The sequence below is a fragment of the Oratosquilla oratoria genome, chromosome 5 (assembly GCF_046742065.1).
Source record: "Oratosquilla oratoria isolate Oo_2021 chromosome 5, ASM4674206v1, whole genome shotgun sequence".
NCBI classification, from domain to species: domain Eukaryota; kingdom Metazoa; phylum Arthropoda; class Malacostraca; order Stomatopoda; family Squillidae; genus Oratosquilla; species Oratosquilla oratoria.
Window position 1 is genome coordinate 40,392,734 of NC_134781.1, and position 27,184 is coordinate 40,419,917.

A 27,184-nucleotide genomic window follows, 5' to 3' on the forward strand; every position below is an offset into this window, starting at 1 on the left:
AAATGCCTTGGTGGATTAAAAAGTGTAATGAGAAATAGACATCTGGGAATGGATGCTAAGAGGTTATATGAAGGAGTAATTGTGCCAACAACACTGTATGGGGCAGAAACATGGAACATGAGAGAAGAAGAGAGAAGGAGTTTGAATGTGTTTGAGATGAAATGTCTGAGAAGTATGATAGGGGTTACTAGGCTAGATAGATTGAGAAATGAGGTGGTGAGGAGAACAGGGGTGGATACGGAGTTGGGAGATAGGGTTGAAGAAAGAGTATTAGGATGGTTTGGACACATGGAAAGAATGAGTGAAGAAAGATTAATAAAAGAGGTGTGGAAGGCGGAGGTGGAGGGAGTGAATATGAGGGGGCGTCCTAGGATGAGATGTATGGATTGAGTAAAAGTGGCAGTGGGAAAGAGAGGAATGTCTGTTGAGGAAGGATAAGAGAGGACAGAAGATAGGGGTGAATGGAGAATGGTTGTGAATAGATGATGCTGTGATGCATGTGGGGGAGTGGGTGGGGAATGGGGGGTGAGGAAGTATGTGTGAGAAATTTGATGCAGCCCGAGGGGATTTCTCCCTGTCTTCTCCTTTTCTGCGTGAGGGGACAGAGAGGGGGGTTGCCGAATTAATAAAGCGGCCTTGCTGTGGATATGCTGTCTTGCGACACTGCTTCTGACCCAGGGCAGTGGACAGGATGCAGGGATGACCTGTCATCCAGGAGGTGCCAAGATGAGAGAGAGGGAGGGGAGTGGATTATGTAGGGGATGGAATGGGTGGGAGTGGTTTCTATGCCTTTTTCTTTCTGGCTACCTTCCTTGTAAGGGGGAAAAGCATTTGATATATGTATGTTTGGATATCAGGACAATATAAAATTGGTACAAAGGAAGTTGAATAGATGCCATGCAGAATATCTGAAAAAAGGAGGTACAGTTATGGTGGACTGGCTGGTGAGGTTATTTAATGTTTGTTTAAGAGAGGGCAGAGTGCTAGAGGAGTGCCTGTATAGTTCCACTTTACAGGGGAAAGGGGGACAAGTGTGAGTAGTAGTTTTAGAGGGATCAGCTTGTTGAGTGTAGTTGGGAAGGCTTATGGGAGGGTCTTGATTGAGAGGATTAGGAGAGGAACAGAGGTAGTAATTGATGAGGAACAGTGTGGATTTAGGACAGGTAGGGGTTGTGTATATCAGATTTTTGTGGAAAGACAGATATGTGAGAAAGCTGTAGAAAAGGTAAGGATATTTTTTGGGCTTTTATGGATTTGGAAAAGGCTTATGACAGGGTAGACAGGAAAGCACTGTGGGAGGTACTGCAGATATATGGGATAGGAGGAAAGCTGTTAAGAGCAGTCAAGAGTTTTTACAAGAGTAGTAGAGCTTGTGTTAGGATTAGAAATGGAGAGAGTGGTTTCAGGTAAAGGTGGGACTACGTCATCGATGTGTTATGTGTCCCTGGCTGTTCAATCTGTACATGGATGGGGTGGTGCAAGAGGTGAATGCAAAGGTAGTGGGTCGGGTTGGAGATGGCTAAAGAAAATGAAGAAAAGTAGGAGATAAGCCAGTTGTTGTTTGCTGACGACACTGTGCTTGTAGCAGGATCAGAGGAGGGATTGAGGAAGTTAACCACTTCACTCCGGACTTAAATCTCGCGGGCAGCAGCCAATGCCAGCCGTACGACGTGTCGTAATAATACTCGCATCATAAAATATAGTCACCGCTTATATCGATCGTTCTCTCTTTCACCCGCGAATTTCGAAAACCACAGAGAATGGGATTCAGGGCACATATGGGAGAATGTAAAAACACAGGGGCGACTACAATAAATATAATCAAGACGCCGATATGGCAGCGTTGCGAATCCACTTGCTCCTCATGACGCCTACGTAGGCGGCACCGTATGGAAGGGGTTAATGGCAGAGTTTGGGAAGGTGTGTGAAAGAAGGAAGTTGAAGATAAATGTGGGTAAAGGTAAGGTGATGAGATGTACAAGGGGAAGTGGCAGCAGGCTGGAAGTGAGTATTAAGGGAGAGAGACTGGAGGAAGTGGATAGTTTTAGATACTTGGGTGTGAATGTGGCAGGAAAAGGAGGATTTGGGGGGTGGAGGTTGAATGTAGATTGAGAGAAGCGAGTATGCCTTGGTGGATTAAAAAGTGTAATGAGAGATAGACATTTGGGAATGAATGCTAAGAGGAGGTTGTATTTACCTAGTTGTATTATACGGGAAGAGAGCTATGCTCGTGGTGACCCGTCTTTGTATCTCTCAGCATCAAGTTTTTTCTTAAAATCTTGAATAGTGTTTGCACACGCTGTTTCATTGTCTAATTTGTTGCAAGTATCTATCACTCTGTGTGGGAAGCTGTTCCTTTTCAGATTTCTTCTGTGACTATCCTTTTTAATTTTTCTTCGTGTCCTCTTGTTTGACCATTATCCCATATTAACAAGTCATTCTTATCTAAGACTTCCATTCCTTTCATTATTCAATAGATAGTCAGCAAGTCTCCTCTTTCCCCTCTTTGTTCCAAAGTTGGTAATTGTTGCTCTTTGTATTCTTTCTAATTTTTTTATATTCTTTTTGGTACTGGATGTCCATAGTGTAGCTGCATACTCAAGTTTTGGTCTTACTAGTGTAGTTAGAATTTTTTTATCATTTCCTCATCCAAATAAGCAAACTCCACTTTAATTGACCTCAGTGAATTATAGGTGTCTCCGAATATTTTATCAATATGCTTATCCGGTGTCATGTCCTTTCTGATCATCACTCCAAGATCTTTCTCCGAGTTTACTTTTTTCACCTCTTCACCAATTTTGTAATCTTTTGATATTCTGTTTTTACTCTTTCCAAATTCCATTATATTACATTTTCTATTTTGAATTTTACTTCCCACTTTTGAGTCCAGTTCCAGATCTTGTCCAAATCTTGTTGCAATGAGTTGCAGTCTTCCCCCGTTTTTATCTTCTTTAGTATCTTTTCATCATCTGCAAAGAAATTCATATAACACTCTACACCTTCATCCATGTCATTAATGTATATGGCAAACATGATCGGGGCCAATACTGATCCCTGCAGGACACCGCTTATCACTTCTTCCCAGTTTGAGAATTTATCTCTAATTAATACTCTCATTTTCCTCCCAATCAGGAAGTCTTTTATCCATTCCAATAATTTTCCTCTGATGCCACCTATTGACTCAATCCTCTTTATTAGTTTTTTATGTGCTACCTTATCAAATGCCTTTTGTAGGTCCAGAAAGGCACAGACTGCCCACCCATCTCTCTCTTGTATTATGTCTATTAGTCTTGAATAGAAGCAAATCAAGTTTGTTGTACATGATCTTCCTTGTCTGAATCCAAATTGGTTTGGATTCAGTATAGTTTTTTCTTCCAAATGCTTAACCCATCTATTTTGGACTTTTTCACAAATTTTTGCTACTGTGCTTGTTAGTGAGAGTCTGTAGTTAGATGAGTCTTCTTTGTTTTCTCCCTTATATATTGGTACAATGTTTGCCTTCTTCCAGTCCTGTGGTACTTTTCCTTCTTTAAGTGAGAATTTAATTATATTGTATATTTTGTCTGTTAATTCTTTCATGCATTCTTTCAGTATCCAATTTGCAATTACGTCCGGACCATGTGATTTTCTAACATCAAGGGTTTTAACCCCTTTGATATGATGATGCCTACATAGGCGTCATGAGGAGCAAGTGGGTACGCGAGGATGCTGATGTCGGCGTCTTGATTATATTTTTTGTAGTCGTACTCTGTAAACTGGCTTCATCATATTTTCTATGGTTATCAAAATTCACGGGTGAAAGAGAACGAGCTATATAAGTCGTAACTTTATTTTTTATAATGCGAGTATTATGATGCAACATCGCATGTCTGGCAGCTAATGCTGCCTGCGAGATTTTGGCCCGTAGTGAAGGGGTTAATTTGGTTGCTGATTTCCTTTTGTGCTACAATTATTTCTTTCATTGAGGGGGATAACTCTCTCACTATTTCCTCGCATTTAGTTGAGTTTTCTATTGTTTTTCTATTGTATTGAGTTTTCTACTGATTTGAAATTGTTCATAATTTCAGCCATTTCCAGTTCTTCTGTATATTCATTTTTACCTTGGCACAGTTTTTCTAATAATTGTTTGTTCTTCAGTTTTCCATTTACATACCTATAAAATAGTTTGGGTTCTTGCATTTATCAATTATATTTTTTTCATAGTTTCTCTTTTCATCTCTGCATATTTTTACATACTCATTTCTAAGTTTGATGTACTTTTGCCACTTGCTTGTTTTCTTGTCTCTTTTCCATTTCTTCCAATCTTTGTCTCTATTATCCTTAGCTTCACTACAACTTTTGTTGTACCAGCTTTTCATTTATGTTCTTTCCATTTTTAGTTGTGGTACATATTTATTACCACAAAGATCTGATCTACACAACCTCTACCCGTCCTAAATCCACACTGTTCCTCACCAATTACTCCCTCTGTTCCTCTCCTAATCCTCTCAATCAAGATCCTCCCATAAGCCTTCCCAACTACACTTAACCCATTCAACTCCGATGACAAGATGTCTTGTCATTTGGTCAAATAAAACAAAAAATCATAAAACACCAAAATGTTTGATCAAACACCAGAAAAATATGACGTCAATCCTCGCTTCGCTCGCAGCGAAGCGAGGATTGACGTCATATTTTTCTGGTGTTTGATCAAACATTTTGGTGTTTTATGATTTTTTGTTTTATTTGACCAAATGACAAGACATCTTGTCATCGGAGTTTAATGGGTTAACAAGCTAATCCCTCTGAAACTACTACATTCACACTTGTCCCCTTTTCCCTTGTAAAGTGGAACTATACAGGCACTCCTCCAGTCCTCCGGCACTCTACCCTCTCTCCAGCAAACATTAAATAACCTCACCAGCCAGTCCACCATCACTGTACCTCCTTTTTTTAGACATTCTGCATGGCATCCATCCAGACCAGGTGCCTTACCTGCTTTCATCATCTTAGCAACTGCCTTCACTTCATCCTTCCTTATTTCTCCTAAATTTTCATCACTCATCACAGTCATTTTCTTAGCATTTCCCACTGCAACTATCTTTGTGGTAAGACAAATATGTGAGAAAGCTATAGGAAAGGGGCAGGATGTTTTTTTGGCTTTTATGGATCTGGAAAAGGCTTACGATAGGGTAGACAGAATGGCACTGTGGGAGGTTATGCAGATATATGGGATAGGAGGAAAGCTTCTAGAAGCTGTCAAGAGTTTTTATGAGAGTAGTAGAGCTTGTGTCAGGATTAGAAATGGAGAGAGTGAGTGGTTCGAGGTAAAGGTGGGGCTTCGTCAAGGATGCATTATGTCGCCCTGGCTGTTCAACTTATACATGGATGGGGTAGTATGAGAGGTAAATGCAAGCGTAGTGGGTCAGGGATTGAAGATGGTTAAAGAAAATGGAGAAAAGTGGGAGGTGAGCCAGCTGTTGTTTGCGGACGACACTGTGCTTGTAGTAGGATCAGAGGAGGGATTGAGGAAGTTGGTGACAGAGTTTGGGTGGGAGAGTGTGTGAAAGAAGAAAGCTGAAGATAAATGTGGGTAAAAGTAAGGTGATGAGATGTACAAGGGGTGAAAGTGGCAGCAGACTGGAAGTGAGCATTAAGGGAGAGCGACCGGAGGAAGTGGATTTGTTTTAGATACTTGGGTCCAAATATGGCAGGAAAAGGTGGAGGTAAAATGTAGATTGAGAGAAGCGAGTAAATGCCTTGGTGGATTAAAAAGTGTAATGAGGAATAGACACTTGGGAATGGATGCTAAGAGGAGACTGTATGAAGGAGTGATTGTGCTAACAGCACTGTATGGGGCAGAAACATGGAACATAAGAGAGGAAGAGAGAAGGAGTTTGAGATGAGGTGTCTGAGAAGTATGATGGGGGTTACTAGGCTAGATAGAGTGAGAAATGAGGAGGTGAGGAGGAGAACGGGGGTGGAAAGGGAGTTGGGAGATAGGGTTGATGAAAGAGTATTAGGATGGTTTGGACACATGGAAAGAATGAGTGAAGAAAGATTAGTAAAAGAGGTATGGAAGGCAGATGTGGAGGGAGTGAACATGAGGGGATGTGAATCACAATGGCAAAAGCCGACAAGACTGTGAGAATAAACACCTTGTGAGATCGAAACCTTTATTGGTACTACGTTTCGCTTGTTACAGCTTTTTCAAGTACAGACATGACACACACTCTGAGCACATATAAGCCAACAGGGAAGGAACTGGGAGAGGTTATCAGGGAGGGGTGGGTGGTAGGTGGAGGGGGAGGAGGGGGACGGGTGGGACTTGGTGGAGACAAAGGAGGACATTTCGGACAGTTTGTTGAAGTGGACTAAGGGGGACATTTCATACATTTATTTAATGCGGGTAACAGATGGATGATAGGAGGGGCGATGTTAAACATGCCTCTGTTCTGCTCAATGGTTTTGAAGCTTTGAATGGCGGCCGCTTCGAGGCATTTTCTCCTCATCCTGTCTGGTTCACTAAACAGAAGTTCTGCGTTATTCCAATCCATCAGGTGGTCGTTGGTGTTCCGGTGGATAACACAGGCGTTGGTGGTGATGTTGTTCCGGGAATCGTAGCGATGCTCCCAGATCCGGGTCTTCAGGTCACGGGAAGTCTCGCCGATGTATACTTTATCACATCCAGCACAGGGTATGCGGTAGACACCAGCGTTTTTTCCCCACATCTCGTCCTGGCTGTCACTCCTTCTTGAAAGCTCTGATAGTTCTGCTGGACTGGCCCACTACCTGAATGTTGCAACGCCCAAGTGTCCGGGTGAGGGTGGCGGTGACGCTGCTGGCTGGAAGGATAAGCCTCCTAGCTGGATCTTTTGTTGGTTCCCGCCCTTCCATTATTTTGAGTGCCTTTTTCTTACACTGGTGGATGATGCACTCTGGATATTTTAATTTATGAAAAACCTCCTTTATGTGCCTAAACTCGTCCTCTAAGAATTCAGGGCTACATATTCTGAGAGCTCTGAGGTAGAAACCTATGACTACACCTTTTTTAATACTGAGGTCATGGTGGGATAGGAAGTGAGTCAAATCGTCCTTATTGGTTGGTTTCCTGTAGACTGTAAATTTTAAAAAATGATCATGTTTGATAATAAGGGTATCCAAAAATGGAAGGGAATCGTTGATTTCTTCCTCCAAGGTGAACTGGATTGATGGCTCAACCTAGTTCAGAGCCGCTTGGAGTTTGGGGATGTCAAACCGTCTGGGGGAAATTAATAGTATGTCATCCACATAGCGAAGCCATACTACGTTGCCAGGAACGATATCTGAGAAAGGCCCTGCTTCTAAAAATTCCATGAACAGGTTGGCAAGGACAGCGCTCAAAGGAGAGCCCATGGCCATGCCAAACCTTTGGTGAAAATACTGGTCCTGGAATTTGAAATAATTAAATTGGACACAAAGCTGTACTAAATCCACAAAGTCATTGGGGGGAATAGGGAGGTCAGTGTGGGAACTAGTGATTTTAGCCCTAAGGAGGTCAATCGCTTTAAGGGTCGGGACACGGGTGAATAACGAGGTCACATCCAGCCTGGATGTGACCTCGTTATTCACCCGTGTCCCGACCCTTAAAGCGATTGACCTCCTTTGAGCGCTGTCCTTGCCAACCTGTTCATGGAATTTTTAGAAGCAGGGCCTTTCTCAGATATCGTTCCTGGCAACGTAGTATGGCAGTATGGCAGTTTCACTATTTCCTGTTTTTTTAAGTTTACCATACACATATCTATAGAATAGTTTCGGTTGATCCTTGCATTTTTCTATGATGTCTTTTTCATAGTTTCTTTTTTCCTCTGTGCGCACTTTTACATACGGTATTCATTTCTATAGTAAATATATATTTGCCATTTTCCAGGTTTTTTATCTTTTCTCTATCTTTTCCGATCTTTGTCTCGTCTATCTTTTGCCTCACTGCATCTTCTGTCTTGGTACATAACTATTCTTTCATTCATTATAGATTTCCATCAAGATCACCCATTTCTCTTCCACTTGTGTCTCTTCAATGTAGAATTTTTCCCAGTTTGCATTTTGAAAGAATTTCTTAAGTTTCCCAAAGTTTGTTTTGTTGTATTATACATCAGTCTTTTCTGTACTTTTCATTTCTCTCCATATATATTTCTTCCTTTCATTCAGCCTCTATTAGTATGTAATCATTCTTTCCAAATGGTGTCTTGTTCAATTTTATCTACAATTTCAGGTTCTGTTGTAAATATTAAATCCAGTCTCGACAGTTCTTCATTACTTCAGTATCTGGTATTTTCATTGACCCATTGTGTCATTGTATATTCCTTGGTCATGTCCATTTCCTCATAGATCCTCTCCACCCTTCACTGTCATTTTCCAACAGATTTCTTTGCAGTTAAAATCCCCCATAAGTATCAGGTTACCTCCGTCCTTAAATCCCCTATAGGTACCAGGTTACCTTCTTCCTTTAGTCTCATATAATGAATGCCTTGTATCTTCTAACATTTTTGAACGCTCATTCTCTTTCCAAGAGCCCATTTTTGGGGGCACATAAATCACCACAAACTTTCTACTTTTCATGTCTCAGTCTTCAACTTTTATCATGATCTCTACATTGTTTTTACCCTCAGTAACCTTCGTCACATTCAAGTTTCACTTCTATTTTTAATCCAATAATTGTATAACCTATGTCAAACACGATTAGGTGGTATTGGACCCTTTAATTTCATCTCCACAGTTCCCATTGTGTTTTCATCTGACAGGTAATCATTTAGTTCATTTAGTCCTGAGAATAATCAGTCATTATTAGTATAGGCCACTTTTAATTTTTTTCTTTCTCCATCTTGCTTTCTGTTTTTATTTCACTCACTTTGATGTACCATTTTCTCAGCCTCATGTCTGTGACCCTCAAATAGAACTCCTTGCTTTCAGTCTCTTCTAATATTTTTGAATGCTCATTTTCTTTCCAAGAGACCTTTTTCGGGGGCACATAAATCACCACAAACTTTCTACTTTTCATGTCTATGTCTTTCATTTTTATCTCTCTCAAATTTTTCTTGACCAAGAACATGATTATTCCTTTCTGTTTCTTGTCTATTTTTAATCCAATAATTGTATAACCCATGTCCAACACTATTAAGTGGTATTGGACCCCTTAATTTCGTCTTCACAATTCCCATTATGTCTGTTTTTTTGTCTGACAGGTAATTATTTAGTTCATTTAATCCTGAGATTAATGCGTCAATATTAGTGTAGGCCACTTTTAATTATTTTCTTTCTCCATCTTGTTTTCTGTTTTTATTTCGTCCACTCTGATGTATTATTTTCTCAGCCTCATGTCTGTGACCCTCAAATAGAACTCCTTGCTTTCGGTCTCTGTTCTCTTCACATTTTTATTATTTTCTCTTTTTCTATTTCCTCAACACTCATTTCTCTTTTCATCCATATCTTGTAGTGTTTGCTCCTTGCCAACTTACTTGCTTTTTCTAAAATGGTTACTACTACCATTTGTGATCGTAGTTTTATCTTTAGTGGTTTATTTCTTTCCTTAGAATATTGTCCCATTCTATATACTTCTAATCTTTCTCTACTTGTATTTCTTTCAGAATTGGTATTGCTGTTTCTTTTTCTGCTTTTTCTCTCATGTACCTCACCAGTCCATATACCACAGTACATTTTTTCTATCTACTGTATCTCTAACCCAGTTTGCCTTTTCTTTAATTACTTGAATGATTGTATCTTTTGCATTTTCCTGCATCTGTTGTTGTACTATTTCTTTAAAAGCAATATCTTCATTTTCTGTTTTCATTCCATTTCTTAATCTTTTGCATACTCTTCTCACCTAAGTTTTCTTGAATTCTTTCAGTCATTTCTTGTATTTTGTTATTTACCTCATTTTTTAATTTTCACCATTTGTAGCAGCATTAATCTTCATTTTTTTTATTTTCACATTTGACTTCTATTACATAATTTTTTATTACCTTGAGTTTATTTCTAAGTTCAGAGTTTGATTTCTTCAGATCAGATATCTCGTTAGCTTGGGTTAAACATTCCATTAATTCTACAATCTCCTTCCTTAGTTCAATGAATTTGTTCTCCCACTATTTTCTAGTATAACTCATTTCCCTTACCATGTCTAAGATTTGACTCAAATTTCTTCTCTCGTACTTACCAAAACTGGAAAAGGAGTCTTCATTATACAATCTAATTCTTGCTGGCATTTCAATTCCTCTGTTTACATTGTACTTTGGCATGGCACACCTAGATGGCTATGCTTTCAAGTCAACATTCGTCTCAAAATCATTGTTTTGTTTTTTTTACTGCATTTTCTTTTATTAAATCAATCTAACACTGTAGAGAAATAATTTTTGGTAACCACAATTGGTTCCCCTCCCATTCAATACAAACCAGGCCTCCTGTTTTCCTTGCACTATTAAGAATTTTTTACATCTTCAGCAGCCTACAGAGCTCAAGAGAGATGTTGACAGTTTGGAAGCTTGTGTGTGCACACTAGGCAATGGAGGGAGATGGTAGCTACATTGAATATCGAGATGGTAACAGGTGGCATGACGTGGCCTTTGCTGGAAACACACCCATAGATCACAGTTTGAGGGAACTTGGTCTTCATGAAGCATGGGACTTCATATGGACTGCAGGCTCTACCTGTTGTTCTGCATGTTGTGCAACTGGTCCTAGCAGAAGTTCTTGTCTAAGAAGAACCAGAGCATTTCCAGCTCTATTGGGTGTTTGACTTTGTTGAGGAGTTTCTTGGCTTTCATAAGGTAGTTCTCCTGGGCCTTGGCGATGAGTAGTTGGCCTTTGCACCCCTTGTATGAGTAGTGAAGATCCTTGTTCAGCGCTTTCTTCATAGTCGCCACTCCGATGCCCATTTCTCTCGCCAAGGTCTGCATTGCCTTGCCTGGGTCTTGCTGCACTTTTTTTGTAGCTTCTCAACAAATTTCATTGTGCAGAGTTAGAATGCCTACTATCTCACGGCCCTCATGGTATTCAAGTACACTGAGCTGCAGCTAAGATTTCTGAATTTTTTAATCCAGCACAAATCATCATGATGGAGGTCACTCTCTTCCAATTTTTCAGCACTTTCCAGTTGTCCATGCTCTCTAGCTCTCACACCCACCAATATTACACAGAATCATCTATCTGTTGCACTTAACTGCTATTAAATCCTTTAAATGGTTCTGAAATGACAGAAGATAAAATAATTATCAAGTTTATCCCAATCACCTTGTATGTATGATGTTTATGAAGTGTCAATGTTACAGTGTCAACGTCATAATGTCAGTGTAGTGGTATTGGGAGTCAGTGCTAGGGTAGGAGATGAACCAATAGATGTGGTTGGGAAGTGTGGAGTGCTAGGAAAAAATCCTAGCAGAGAGTTCATGGTGATGTGTCCAAAAAAAATTCTGAGAGTGCTTAAGAAGTGTAAATTTGAAATCTGCATCCAGTTAACTGAAATATTTAATAAATCGGTAGACACTGGTTTTGTGCCTACTGCTTGGAGGCAGGCAAACATTCCTGTTTTTAAGAAAGGAGATAAATCATCTATATGCAACTACAGGCCAATCAGTTTGACATTGGTTATAGGTAAAATGCTTGAATCAGTAATAGTAAATTGACTCAAAGAACACATCAAAAGACATAATTTGTGACACACAGCATGGTTTCTCCAAGGGTAAGTCATGTGTGACTAATCTTCTATCCTTTTACACTTAGGTATATAAGGTGTCAGATCCTTTTACACTTAGGTATATAAGGTGTCAGATAACAATGATAGTTACAATGTTATTTACCTTGACTTTAGCAAAGCGTTTGACAAGGTGTCACACCAGAGACTACTAAATAAAATGAAAGCCCATGGCATAGGAGGAAAAGTGTTAGAATGGATCAGAGCTTAGATTAGTAACAGAGAACAGCAGGTCACCATAAATAGAGTAAAATCTAGATGGGGCAATGTTACTAGTGGGGTTCCCCAGGGCTCAGTTTTGGGTCTCTTGTTGTTCATTATGTATATAAACAACTTAGATGATGGGATAAATATTGATGTTAGTAAGTTTGCCTAATTAGGGCAGGAGACGACGCAGAGATTCTGCAGGATAATCTTAACAAATTGTTCACATGATTGGTGAAATGGCAAATGAACTTCAATATCTAGTGTAGTGTGTTAAACATAGGGCTACACAACCCCGAAAATAGATACAGCTTAGATAACACACTTTTAGAGAAAACTGAGTGTGAGAGAGTCTTGGGAGCTCTAGTGAGTCCAGACCTTAAAACCAGGAAACTGCATTAGTGCCAGGAATAAAGCTAACAGAGCATTAGGTTTTGTTGCTAGGACGGTAAAGAATAGAAGTGCAGAGGTAATTGTCAAACTCTATCTAGCGATAGTTAGACTCATCCTTGGCTATGCAGTACAGTTTTGGTCTCCATCCTACAGAATGGACATCAATTCACTAGATTCAGAAATTTGCCTTATGAAGAGAGGCTTAGGCACCTTAACTCTCTGGAAAGACATAGAGTGCGGGTTGATCTAATAGAAGTGTTCAAGTGGATCTAAGGCTTTAACAAGGGTGATGCAAGCAAGGTCATCATATTAAAACAACAGGGCAGGACTCGCAGTAATGGTTATAAACTGGACAAATTTAGATTTAAGAAGGAAATAGGCAAGAATTTGTTTAACCCCTTCACTCCGGGCCAAAATCTCGCGGGCAGCATTAGCTGCCAGACGTGCGATGTTGTGTCATAATACTCGCATTATAAAAAACAAAGTTACTGCTGTACTGCTCATTCTCTTTCACCCGTGAATTTTGATAACTATAGAAAATATGATGAAGCTAGTTTACAGAGTATGGGGGTCACGCAGGTACAACTACAATATATACAGACGCTCCTCAACTTACGTTTTAGTTACGTTCCGAACGGCCGAACATAAGTTGAAAATGAACGTAAGTTGTTACTGTACTATACATCCGTAAATTCTATTACCGTATCTTATAAAACACCCCTAAATAATTAATTATACACATAACATTGTAAAATAATAACAATTTCAAATAAATTAAATTCAAGCAACGTAAATTGAAATGGTGGAGGAGGAGGAGGAAGATGAGGCAAGGCATGTTCAGTTTGTCGTTTGTGCAATGTAAACAATGGATGCAGCGTCATGTGCAAGTGTCGTTTGAACTACGGAGAGCACGCTAAACTAAAAAATTCACTCAAATTTTTTTTTTTTACAGTCAGTTCAAACGTAAAATCGAAAAAACGTAAAACGAATAAACGTAAGTAGAGGAGCGTCTGTATAATCAAGACATCGGCATCCTCGTGTACCCACTTGCTCCTCATGACTCCTACGTAGGTGTCATCGTGTCGAAGGGGTTAGTAGGGTGGACGACGAATGGAATAGACTTAGTAACCATGTAGTAAGCGCTGAAACTATCAGTTGTTTTAAGAAAAGATTAGACAACTTTATGGATGGGGATGACAGGTGGTGATGGATACGGAGCTGCCTTGTGTAGGCCTTATGGTCTCTTGCAGTCTCCTTCATTCTTATGTTATGTTCTTATGTAAAAAGAGTTGATGATAACTGACAAAGTGTTTAGGGAAAAGTCAAGCATAAGTAAACATGGGACAGGGTGGTGGATGGAAGGGTGGTAGATAGGGTTTTAATGGACTATATAGTGGTAACCATGAGAACAGTAGGAAGAGTTTTGGATGTACATGTTCTTAGGGGAGAGAGTGGGGAATATCAGATAATTTTTGGTAGAAGGTAAGTTGAAAGTGGAGGAGAGATAAAGAGGAAAAGGACAGAAGGTAGGGAGGTGCTAAGAGTAAACTGCTTTAATGAGAGAGAAAAGGAGAAGGAGTACAAGAAGAAACTGAGAGAAGGGTGGGAGGGAGTGAAGGATAGAGTAGAACTAGGAGTGGCAGAGGAATGGGGATGTTTCAAGGAGGGAGTCACAAGGTGTGCAAAGATGGTGTGTGGAAGAAGGAGGATGGTGTAACCATCATTGGGTGTGGCTTACATATGGGGCAGAGGGTGAGATGCAGGGATGACCCATCATCCAGGAGGAGCCAAGATAAGAGGGAGGGAAGAGGTGGGATTGGAGCATGTGGGGATGGAATGGGAGGGAGTAGTTTTTATGCCTTTGTTTTTTGGCAACCTCCCTTATAAGAGGGAAAAAGCCTTTGGTATATGTATGTATATAGTAATGTGTTTTCATATTTTATTTATCTGATTGTCAGCTTAAAACAACTGTAGTTAGAACAATCAAAATGTTTAAACTGTTTGCAGGTTTACATCTGTATTTGACAGCTTCATTATAAAAAAAGATGTTTCATATGTGGCAGTTGGTGGGGATTGACTACAAGCAGTAATGTGTTTTCATATTTTTTTATCTGATTGTTTAGCTGGATTGAGTTAAACTTGTAATGGTCTTTCATTTCATTATGTCAACTTAAAACAACCATAGTTAGAACAATCAAAATGCTTAGCTTAAACTATTTGTAGGTTTACATCTGTATTTATATTGTATGTGTTTTAAAGATTGATTTCTAATTAGGTGGGATGTAGCAGCAGAGTACATCAACCAACATAGTACTTCAGGTATTAATCGCAATGCCAAGGAAGTCCTCAATAAAGCCAAGGAACTGCAGAGTTCAGATCAGGCCCAAATGAGGGAAGCGGCAAACAAAGCTGCCTATCAGAACCTGGAGAAGTCACACAAAGTTGCCTCCACCATTAGTGACTCCAAGGCCTCTCAACGATATGATAGTAAGTTATTGTTTCTGGATGTCAGATTAGGTTAGATTATTTGTGGAAACCAAGGATAGAGAGTAATAGATTTATAAGTGTCACCAAAGTAAATCTAGTATCAGTGCATTTGGTATTTATTTACTGATATCCTGTTTTTTTCACAGCTCCTCAAGATATGCTTGGTATGAATCCAGCATCTTGGACAGCAGAGGAGCAGAAATTGCTGGAACAGGCTCTCAAAACCTTTCCAGCTTCCACACAAGACCGGTGGGATCGTATTGCTGAGTGTGTACCTAATAGGACAAAGAAGGACTGCATGAGGCGCTATAAGGTAAGGGTATCAGTTTTAGTTGTAGTCAAGTGTTGACAGACTCTCCAGGGACCAACAATGGGTACCTGCTTGTGGTGGTCCTGCAAGATGGACAGCAGAGCTGCCCATTTTCAAAACCCATCAACCCTTCACCTCCATTATTAGGTACAGTCCCAATGGGATAACTTTGGACTGGGACCAAAATCTTTCTCTGTGAACTTTAACTATATTTCTTACACTTTTTCACACATGAAGAGCAGACAACCAGTAATTGCTCCCCTCTTTCACCTGGTTACACAAAAACATGTCACCATATGAAGAAATTGTAAATCTTTCTGTGCATTTACAACCTCATAGTGAACAAATATCTGCTGAAAATTAATGGAAACAGGAGGTGCCAAGATGAGAGGGAGGGAAGAGGGTGGAGGGGAGTGGAATATGTAGGGGATGGAATGGGTGGGAATGGTTTCTGTGCCTTTTACTTTTTGGCTACCCGCCCCCCGTGTAAGGGTAAAAAAAAGCCTTTGGTATATGTATGTAAGACTGGTTCAACAAAAGATGTGAAATAGGAAAAAAAAAATCGAGATGACTTGGTGATAATACACATATACAAACACCAAAGGCTTTTTCCTCCTTACAAGGGAGATAGCCAAAAAGAAAAAGGCATAAAAACCATTCCCACCCATTTCATCCCTAATACACTCCACTCCCCTCAACCCTCTACCCTCCCTCCTATCTTGGCACCTCCTGGTGATAATGAAAGTAGAAAAAAAAAACAATGAATAACAAAAGTAGACAAGCAAACTAGAAGATTATACAAGAATCTGCACACTTTTCTCCCTCTCATCATAGCTCCTCATGGATGATGGGTCATCCCTGGGTCAGAAGCAATGTAGTAAGACACAGTACAACTGTAGCAAAGCTGCTTCACTTACTGGCAACCCCCTTCTCTGTCCCCTCACGCAGAAAAAGTATAATAATAGTATGATGAAAATCTAAGTATGGTATTTGGGGTATGAAAACCACGGTTTAATAATTCAGTAGTTATATTTGAAAACTTACCGGTCACCTTTGTTTTAACCTGTGTAGATTCTCTAAAAGTAGTTGGTTTAGAAATTCTAAAGTTCTTGAAGGCCTTCTGAACTGAAGACGTGATCCCTTGGTTAGAGGTTTCCAAAAAAGAGGTCCTTCTTCGTCATGAGCTCAGGGTAATCTGACAACTGTTCCAACGTTAGTGCGCACAGTCTTCCAAGGGACTCAAACATTCGAAAAGAGCTCAGAAGGCCACGGGTTAATATTTACTTTAAGTAATTTATCAAAGTTAATTCCCAATTTATTAAACCAAAATAGTTACATAGATATAAACAAAATAGTGAGGGGGGGGAGTTTAATTGTATCTTATTTAAAGTTACGAGAAGCATGGTTCGAAGTTTCAGGAAAGGCTCCTGAATCAAAGAAAATAACACTTTGAGGGAAAGTTTCCCGAACTAAGGTAAACACTAAGATTACCAATAACAATTACCACAACATCCCTGACAACAAAAAGAGTGTTTAATGAATACAACACTTTAGAGGAAAATTTACAATAACTTTTTAAGAGCTAGAGACCTTACTTGGTCTCTAGAGGCTAGCGCAGTCTTATGAGAAGGTCTCAAAGAGGTAGGTTCTGGAGCGACACAGTCATTTTCCAATTAAATAACCTCCTCCAAGTTTTAGGCCTCTTCAAAGGGCTCCAACTCACTAGTCTGCAAAATAGGATCCCCAGGGGATTCATCCTCATGACAGGAATGTAACTCAGCATGGAGCTCTAGAGGGATTAAAAGTCTAACGTTGACTTTTATAGAGTTTCCATCAGGCATAATGACAGAGACTGTACGTATCGCATGGTCTTGGTCAGGAAAAGTTTCAACAGCACGAACTAAGGGCCAGAAGGGTCTGGTCTTAAAAGGCAGTTTCAAAAAAGCAATGTCACCCTTTTCCCATCTTCTAGAACTGTGGTACGCAGCTCTATTCCATTCCTTTAAGCTGACAAAGTACTCTGTCAGCCATCATTTCTTAAACTCTTCATAAAAATAATTCCTACAGTCCATGACTAAGTTAAGAAGAAAGGATAGTCTTCCCCTGATTCACATTTAGGGACTTGTTCCAAATTGCCAAACATCAAGGAAGGAATGGTCCTTCCTATAAGGAAATGATTAGGGGTAATAACATCTACCTCATTTTCACAGGAACGAGAAGTAAGAGGTCTATTGTTCAAAATTTTTTGAACATTGGACAAAAGAGTGGTAATCTCCCAAGGAAGGAACAGACCTACCTACCTTATTGAGACATTGTTTCACTGTCTGAATTAACCTTTCCCAAGTGGCACCATTCCATGCAACATAAACAGGGATGGTTCTGTGCTGAACAAGGGAAGTTTTATACTTCTCTTCAAATTCAGAAGATGATAGAACTTGTCCAATAATACTTCCTGCTTGTATAAAGGATTTGGCATTATCAGAATGGATTACTGAAAGAATTCCATATCTGTTAGTAAATCTAACGAAAGCCAAAATGAACTCAGGAGTGGACATAGAATCCACGACTTCCAAATGAACAGCTCTAGTATTAAAACAAGTAGATATCAAAATGTAAGCCTTGACCTTATCTCCATTTCTGTCTCTAACCCATAAATGCCCCGTGTAATCCACACCAGTATGGGCAAAAGGCACACTTAAATTTACTCTAGAGGCAAGTAAAGAGGAAAGAGAAGGATAGTTTACAGCATGGGAATTATATTTTTTACAAACTATACAACCCTTCAAAATGTTTAAAACAGCTTGTCTGGCTAAGATCCAGAATCCATGCATGCGAAGGAAATTAAGAGTAGCTTGAAGTCCCATGTGCATTACTTGGCAATGAGCAAAGAATATCAAGAGTTGTTGTTGTTGTCGTTCCCTAGACTGTCTGTCCGAGCAGTCCCGTCTCCCCAAGGAATGCCATAGCCGAAACTGGGTTTTCCCACAAATCCTTTATAGAGCGTATGTTGTGTTGTTTGCGTGCATGATTGTGTATAATGCAGTCTTCCATTATGTGTTGTATGGTATGGGGTGAAGTGTTACATCCTGGGCAGCTGTTCACAACGCGGTCATCCAGCCTCTTCTGGTAGCTTAGAAGTGCTGGGTGGTGACCGCACCGCAGTCTGGCCAAGTGGACTCTGTCCTTTCGTGGGAGAGAGGATTCAGAAGGGTGGATATCAGGGGGTCTGGCATGCAGCAGTGTGTTGTCTTTCAGTGTGTTAATGGAGCGGTGAGTGATATGATTATGAATATGTTTCCGGAGGCTGGTATTTGGTGGTTGTGGAGGAAGAGAAGAGAGTATCTGTGCGTGATAAAGGTCTTTGGGTGTTGTTTTAATGTTTCTTGGTGTGTGTGGGTGTTCTGCTATGTAGTGTAGCGGGTGTAATGTGTTTGTGGTGGCTGCGGCAAGTGTTTGTGTGTGTCTCATGTCGAGGTGGTCCTTGACTTTGAGGACTTTTGTTTCATGGTGTAAATGGTCTGTAGGTGTTGTATTTGTGCAGCCTGTAATTGTTTTTAGGGCTTTGTTTTGTATGATTTGAAGGGTGTTGTGGTGTGTCTCACTGAGATTAGGAGCCCATGCAGGACTCGCATAATTCAACACTGAGCGTATGCATTGTTTGTATATTGTTATATTAGTTTCTTTGTTTTGTCCAAATGTTGTTCCAGTGATTGACTTAAGTGCGTTAAGTCTGGGTGTGCATTTGTTTTTTATGTTTGTGTTGTTTGAAAGACATGGATGTATTGTATGTTACACCAAGAATTTTCGGTGTGTTTGTGTGTGGTATTAGAGTGTTGTTGATGTAGAGATGAGGTATGTATTTGTGTTCTTTTGTCCAGTTGGTGAGAAGTGTTGCTGTAGATTTGGTTGGAGCTATTTTGAGTCTGTTTGTGATGAACCATGTGTTGAGTGTGTCAAGGTATGGCTGGAGTTTAGTCAAGTGATGAGATTTGGACAAAAAAAGGGGATTCACACCCTCATATTTGAGGTCAATGTTCTTGTCAGTTCTGCCCTTGGACCTTATCAAACCATTATTGTCCAAGAACAAGTTCATTTGACTTACTAAAGGAGGTATGTCATTAGTATTGGAGTTCTGTAAATAAGCCAATTCAGCAGGGAAGGAATCCCTTTGCATTATACCCATCAAATAATTAGAAGTGGCCTTAACTGGGTCAGCATTAGACTTCTTAAACAAAAAGACAGCCTTAAAGATCAAAGAAGTGTGATGTAAAAGTTTGCTGTAAGAAGAAAACTTTAAGACATCAATTAGAGGAGGAGTGTCAACTTGGACAACAGCTGCATTGACAATGTCTCCCTTCATGCTGGAGGGAATACATCCCAAGTGACCCTTCAGCCATGTATAAGGTGGCAACATCAACCTTCTGGTCCATAAACCCACCAATTTGATTTTTCCTTGAACACCTTTGCACTGCAAGGTTTGATTATAAAATCAGCTATATTATGTTCAGAAGGAACATAAGTAAAGGAAATAGGAGTATACTTGGCCTTGAAAATTTCCAAAAGATTGGAAATTTCCTTCAATCTATTGTTAACAAATATATTCTTAGGAGCCTTGTTGGTCAGGATCCAAGAAAGAACAACTTGACTATCAACAATGAGTACCACAGAATCAACCAGTGGGGAAGACACTGGTCCTTCCTCAAAAATAGTTTTGAGGCATTTCAAAGATAGTAAAGCTGCCATAAGCTCCAAAGAAGGTAATGTTCTTGATTTAACCCCTTCCATACGGTGCCGCACACGTAGGCATCATGGGGAGCGAGTGTATTCGCGAGGCTGCCATATCGGCGTCTTGATTATATTTATTGTAGTCGCCCCTCCATAATGACATTCTTTCTAATTCTTTTGTAATCGCATTTTCTATGGTTATCAAAATTCACGGGTGAAGAGAGAACGATCGATATAAGCGGTGACTATATTTTATGATGCGAGTATTATTACGACACGTCGTACGGCTGGCATTGGTTGCTGCCACCGAGATCTAAGTCCATGACGCCTACGTGTGCGGCACCGTATGGAAGGGGTTAATAGGAGCCTTGACCTTGGCAAATAGAAGAGAGAGCCATTAGAATCTTTTAACTCTTCTTTCTTGCCCTACATAGATGGCACATCCATAGGCTTCCTTAGAAGCATCAGCAAAAACAAATAATTTAAGGGGAGTTTCAGAACAGAAAGTTTTCCTTTTAAAGGATAAATCATTAACCTTCCTAAAGTTTTCGCATAACTTCTTCCATTTTGTAAGCAACTCGCTATCCAATTTCCAATTCCAATCTACCATTTTTTGGCACATCTCTCTAATAAGAATTTTTCCTTGTAATAGCACAGGAGAAAAAAGACCTAATGGATCAAATATAGAAGCCAAAGAAGACAAAACTTGTCTTTTGATCGAGGCATCTTTGTTAAGGGAAACATCCTTGATTCTCAAGGTATCATAATTCTTATTATAAATATATCCCAACACCTTTATCTCTTCCTTATTGCAAATGACTTCTTGTAAACTTCCATTAAGCATGATCTCATTAATCCTCTCGACCATAGCAGGGAGGGAACGAAATTCATTGGTAGTGTAGACCAGATTGTCTACATAGAATTTATCCTTAATTAAGGAGGCAGTTAGAATGTCAGGCTGCATGGAAGATGATGTTGGATAATGAAGTTCACTATGAAGGGAGAACAGATGAAACCAAAAATGATGGTATTATATCTGTAAGGAATATATTGGTTGTTAATCCTCCTAAAGAAACAGAACCTATTATGATCACCCTCATCTTTCAAATGGATCTGCAAGAAGGCTTTCATAACATCTGCTAAAATGACAAAATTGTTGGTTCTGAAGTACAACAAGAGAGAGAGGAGGTTGTTCATCAAATCAACTCCCAGGAATGCAGCTTCATTTAAGGGAGGGGCATTTCCTATTTCGAGAGAGCAGTTGTTGTTGTTGTTGTTGTCGTTCCCTAGACTGTCTGTCCGAGCAGTCCCGTCTCCCCAAGGAAGGCCACAGCCGAAACTGGGTTTTCCCACAAATCCTTTATAGAGTGTATGTTGTGTTGTTTGCGAGAGAGCAGTTGAAATCAGGTCTTATTTTAGAGGTGGCAAGATTAATCATTCATGAGCACATGTCTATGGGGTACAAAAATTTGGCCAGGGACTTTTAGTAACTGGTTCAATAATACCCAAGGCCTCTTGCTGGTCAAACACAGCTTCATACTCCTCCCTAAGGCCCCTTTGCTCAAACTTGTCATAGACCCTTTGTGCCATTGCCAAGGCAATCTTTAGATTTGAAGGAACAAGGTTCACCAAATCCTTTTTCCACGGGATCTTTACATAACAGTGTCCATGCTCCAAGGAAATGGACTGTTTAAATTGATCAACTTCCAAAGCATCAATGTCAGGGGTTTGTTCTTCTTTAATGCCAATGGATTCTAAAGAATAAAAATTATCAAGACCATACTCTACATTAGAGTTAACAAAAACTTCCTGCAAAGGATCAAATTGTAAAATTACAGGTTCTAAACAGAAATTGACAAGTAACCTTTCATTCCCTAACCTTTTGGGAGGAAAGTATTTAACAGTCCTTTTAGACTGAGTAAAGGAAGTTTCCTTCTCAGGTTTCTTTAGAGAAATTCCATTGGCCTTCAAAGAAGAATTATAGAAAATAAGAGAATCCCCATTGTATTTCTCAATACAATTTAACGAATCGACTCCAAGGTCAGATTTGGGATTTGTCCTCAAAGGTTTCTCCTTAATTTGAAGCTATCAGAATTTTGTACTTCATTAGAGGGCATTTCAGAAACCCCCTTTATCATTCGCTTTATATAGAAAGGTTTCTCACAAGGAGGGATATATTGAACCCGGTCCTGTATGGAATGAAACCTTCAGCAAGTTGCAAGACGGGCTACCATATAAGGGGGCTCTCTCAATAGAAAACTGCTGAAAGTTTTGCAAAATGTCATTTCCAATGATGCCTAAAACCTTTAGTTGATCTCCCTTCACCTAGGGGAAACATAAAATTCATGATCGTTCATACTTTGGAGTACAGAGGATAATGAAGGAATTTGTATGGACAAGTTGAATCTGTCTATTGCAAAGAAACAAACTAAACAGATTCATCCCAGAGGGAAGTTTTAAGTTTGTAGTGTAATTAAAACCTCTTTTATTCATAAGAGGTAAACCAAATGAAGAAACCAAATTGTCCATAGGAGGACTTAAACAAGGTCCTACTCTGTCCTCCACCAATTCCTTGTTAATGATGGGAAACTGGGTTCCAATGTCTAATAGGAAGAGACATTGGGCAGTTCTCTTGCCTCAGCTAACAGGAAGGGAAACCAAAGGAACAATTGAATGTGATAAACCATGGAAATTAAACATTTTCCCTTTGGAAAGAGGTAACTTGTTAGCCATAGGACACATGGCTCCATGGTGCTCGGATTTGTAACACACAAAACATTTAACACACAAAACATTTATAAGGCAGAGTGGCCTTTAACCCGGGGCATTCCAAAGGGCCATGTCCATGATTCAAACATCGGTTACACAGTCCTAATTGAGCTGCTCTAGCTTTTCTGTGTTCAAGGGAAATATAGGAAGAACACTCTGAACTTGCGGGGCAAAATCTACATCTGAAGCTAGACTTCTTAACGGAATCTGGATTGACCTTAAAGGAGTGATTTACTCCCTTGCTAGAATCAACAGGTTTTTTCAAAGAATTTTCCTTGAAAGCAAGGGAGCTGGTAGTATCACTTCGTCTGGGACTGACGTTAAGGTCATCAGATCCCATTTTAAGTCTAACTAAAACAGATTGATAAACTTTAAGTTGATTAAAATTGGGGTAATTTGAATTAATCACCTGAGAATTCAATCAAGAAAAATTTAGGTAATTTATGTAAAATTAACTTACTAATCAAAAGGAGGCCCTCGCTTCCAGCCTTATTAAAGTCAACTCCAATCCCCTTAAGGTCTTGTAGTTTAGAATCTACAAACCTAATGTAACTTTCTAGGTCCTTCAACTTGGAGACCTCAGATGCATTAATAATAGAATTTAACACCTTGTCTAAGATCTCTTCCTTATTAAAAAACAAATCATCAAGAAGAAGGAATGCAGTGTCATAATTAGATTCATCTAAGTGAAAAGTCTTCCCTCTGAGCTACCCTTTTAGATAAATTAATTTCTGACTATTAGTCAGATTGGGAATACCAGCAATGGCATTCTGAAAACCCTTTTTAAAATTGAAGTAGGCAAAGGGATTGTGAGAATTGCTCTCAAAAGTGTTGAAGAACAACAGGAGGGAGGGGAAGTTTTACAGAATCAACTCCAATGGATTTGCTAGAATCACCATCCTTAGAACCTTGGACTCCTCTTAATCCTTGTCTCCATTCCTTAAAAGGAGACAATTCTAGGAGGATAGACAGGCGGTAATCCCTGGATTTTTCCATATCCTCGTCCCCTCTTTCTTCAAGGAGTAACAAGTACACTCATACCTCGATTTAACGGACCTCACTTTAACGGATTTCGGATGCAACGGACAAAATCTGTAGCTTCCGGATCGTCTGGAGCGACCGGACGCGGTCCGATGTTTCCGCAGTTGACCGCCAGATGACCTATGGTCGCTTTGTTTACAACTGTGCCGGAACACGTGGAGCTGTTTGGTCCGTGTTTTTCGACCTTTTTGGCTCTGTTTTGTGTGTTGTTTGTGAAATAATTCAACAGTTTTTTTAACCATGGCACCTCTACATCCTGTAGAAAAGAGGAAAAGAGTCAATTTAACAGTATCACAGAAGCTTGTGTTGATTAAAAAGTTGGAAAGTGGAGTGTCGGTGAAGCAGGTGTGTGATGAATATCCACTTCACTCCGGGCCAAAATCTCGCGGGCAGCATTAGCTGCCAGACGTACGATGTTGCTTCATAATACTCGCATCATAAAAAATAGTCACTGCTTATATCAATCGTTCTCTCTTTCATCCGTGAATTTTGATAACCATAGAAAATGTGATGAAGACAGTTTAGAGAGTATGTCATTATGCAGGGGCAACTACAATAAATATAATCAAGACGCCGATATGGCAGCCTCGCGTATCCACTTGCTCCTCATGCCGCCTACGTAGGCGGCACCGTATGGAAGAGGATATGGAGTAAAGAAACAAACTGTGTCTGATATTCATAAACAAAAGAAACAACTTACCCAATATTCGCTGAAGTATTCGATTGATGAAAATTTTGGACTTGGTACTCTTGGGATGAAAATTTTGGGCCAGATCCCAGGTATTTACACTAACAGATTGGATAGTGTGCTAAAGTAAAAGTACCGTACTGTATTCATTCCTCATTTTTTCGTAATGTAATTGTTGAAATACAGTAGTATCGGAAACTTCGGACAATCGGGTATATCGGACCGGTGGTCCCCCCTTTTAGTCCGTTAAATCGAGGCATGAGTGTACATATCTTTATCAAATTTTTGTATTTCCGAGAGGAAATCTTCAATCTGGGTTAATATGGAGTCGAGGACAGAGAGTGATAAAGTATCAAGTTGAGAATTCTTTAGAGCCTTTATGTCCTTTGATATTAGACATTTTTTATGGGCTTGTTGTCTTCGGACTTTTTTTTAAGTCCTCAGACTCAGAAAATGACTTTTCGTCGCTAGTCATTTTGAAACAACAACCCAAACAAACTCGTCCCCAAATTCACAAGTGTACGACTGTCGTATTGTAAAACTGTCTTATAGACCAACCAATAAGACAGACCTTAGAGAAGTTTCATCAAGATATAATTTAGACAATTTGAATTAAACTGAAAAGAACAGACAATGCAAGGGAAACCACGATTAGAAACAGTAGAGGCCATCAAGTTCAATAGAACAATTTGATAAACTTTGTAAAAGAATATGGGAATAAGCACCCCCTTAGTGCCGGTTACTTTCCATCAAAGGGAAAATAAGGTCCTCAAATGAGGAAATTACCAAAATCCGAACAAAATCGAAATGAGAGAACATCAGGAAGCCGGCCTTTGTAACCACCTATCGTAACTTTAAATAAAGCACTAGATTGTAGCTTATGACAAAGGGAGGAGATTAGGTTAAAGTCAAAATCGACTGAAAAAAAAAATTAAGTTAAATTCAAACATTCAAGATTAAATTCTCAAATTAGAGAAGATTAAATTGATTACATTTAGAGAAGATTAAACCTATGAAAACTATAGTTTAATAATTCAGTAGTAGTTGGTTTAGAAATTCTAAAGTTCTTGAAGGCCTTCTGAACCGAAGACGTGATCCCTTGGTTAGAGGTTTCCAAAAAAGAGACCCTTCTTCGTCCTGAGCTCAGGATAATCTGACGACTGTTCCGATGTTAGTGCGCACAGTCTTCCAAGGGACTCGAATGTTCAAAAAAAGCTCAGAAGGCCACAGGTTAATATTTACTTTAAGTAATTTCTCAAAGTTAATTCCTGATTTATTAAACCAAAATAGTTACATAGATTTAATAAACAAAATAAAAAGGAGGGGAGTTTAATCATATCTTATTTAAAGTTACGATAAGCGTGGTTCGAAGTTTCAGGAAAGGCTCCTGAATCAAAAAAGGGAAAGTTTCCCGAACTAAAGTAAACACTAAGATTCCCAATAACAATTACCACAGGAAAAAAAAATATATATAGCCCAAGTTTGAATCATACATGAATTTGAAGCTATTTATCTATATATACAAACATGCCTCTTCCCCCTTACAAGGGAGAAGCCAGCCAAGGCATGAACCTAGCCCCACCCATGCCACTCCTACCTGACACGCTAACCATTATGCTCCCATACTGCAACTCTCCTTTCTTTCAGGTTGGCTTATTTCATTCAGCACTAACACATCCATTTTTCTTCTCACAAATATACTACCAATCTCTTCAGTTTTGGTCCCATCTGTACCACATCTATGCTCATTTAATAACAATTATCAGTGCTTTGATTGGAGTCTTCCCAGTCCCACTTATGCCTTGAGTTTTTTAAGAACATATAAATCACCATTGTTATTGTGAATATATTTTATTAAATAAGTTGAAACTTCCTTTGGAAAAGTCCTGGTACAATTGAAGATTACTCATTCTGTGATTTTAACCTTCCTGGTGCTGGAGGCCAATTCCCTTTTATGCAGTTTAGATAATATTTCAATATGGCATTAAGTCTGATAAAAAAAAATGTGCATGGTGTTCTTAGCTCATTAAGAATCATGTCTTATTTTGATATTTCTTAAAATTAATTTCTTACAGGAACTGGTTGAGATGGTTAAAGCAAAAAAAGCAGCACAGGCAGCAGCTTCTGGTAAAAAATGAATCACGAAATATTAATAAAAATGGATTGTTCCTGCCCCCAGTATCATAACAGTTGTTGGCTTTGTTTTTTCATATGTAGACCTTATTATATATTAAGTTTTTCGACAAAGGACTTTGCATCACAGAAAATGAAACCACAGAAATATGTTATACCATGAATCATTATGATCTATCCTGGAGGAGCCAAGAAAAGAGGGAGGGAGGGGTAGTGAATGGGAGTGGAGTATGTGGGGATGAAATGAGTTGGGGGTGAATTAATGCCTTTGACTTGGGCTACCTCTCTTGTAAGGGGAAAAAAGCCCTTGCTATATGTATGTATGTATTTACTTTCTGGATAATGCAGTGATCTCATGCTTTTTATACTAGATTTATCTTAAATTTATGTGCACTGCTATTATAACATCATCCATGTAAACCTTTTTTAAAACTCAATCATTTGTGTAAAGGATGAATGCAATAAAATACAACTTTGTGACCAAGCCTTCTCCTTGAACCATATTTTATAGTCAAGCAAATAGAATGGGTGGGAGTTTGAACATGAGAGTGGTTGCAATTATGTATCATGTCATTCAGTCAATCTATTGCCACAGGTTTCTTTTGCAGGAGACACAAACTCCCAGGTCACCAGCAACAGCTTCCTGATTGACCCTTATGTCATTCATGGATATATTGTGATGTTGTCTTGGTAAAGTTCAAGTGGATAATACAAGATAAGGTTCATAGTCTTT

At 39.3% G+C, this 27,184-nt stretch overlaps 1 protein-coding gene across 1 annotated transcript in view; it reads left to right on the forward strand.

Moving 5' to 3' along the window:
• Positions 1 to 26,931, forward strand: part of LOC143025476 (dnaJ homolog subfamily C member 2) — a 122,990-nt gene extending 96,059 nt beyond the window's left edge. Inside the window, exons 12-14 of the mRNA XM_076185198.1 lie at positions 14,574 to 14,785; positions 14,932 to 15,098; positions 26,394 to 26,931. Coding sequence (XP_076041313.1) covers positions 14,574 to 14,785; positions 14,932 to 15,098; positions 26,394 to 26,456 — 442 coding nt within the window. The 3' untranslated portion in view covers positions 26,457 to 26,931. The remainder of the gene's footprint in view (positions 1 to 14,573; positions 14,786 to 14,931; positions 15,099 to 26,393) is intronic.
• Positions 26,932 to 27,184: the final 253 nt, after the last annotated feature.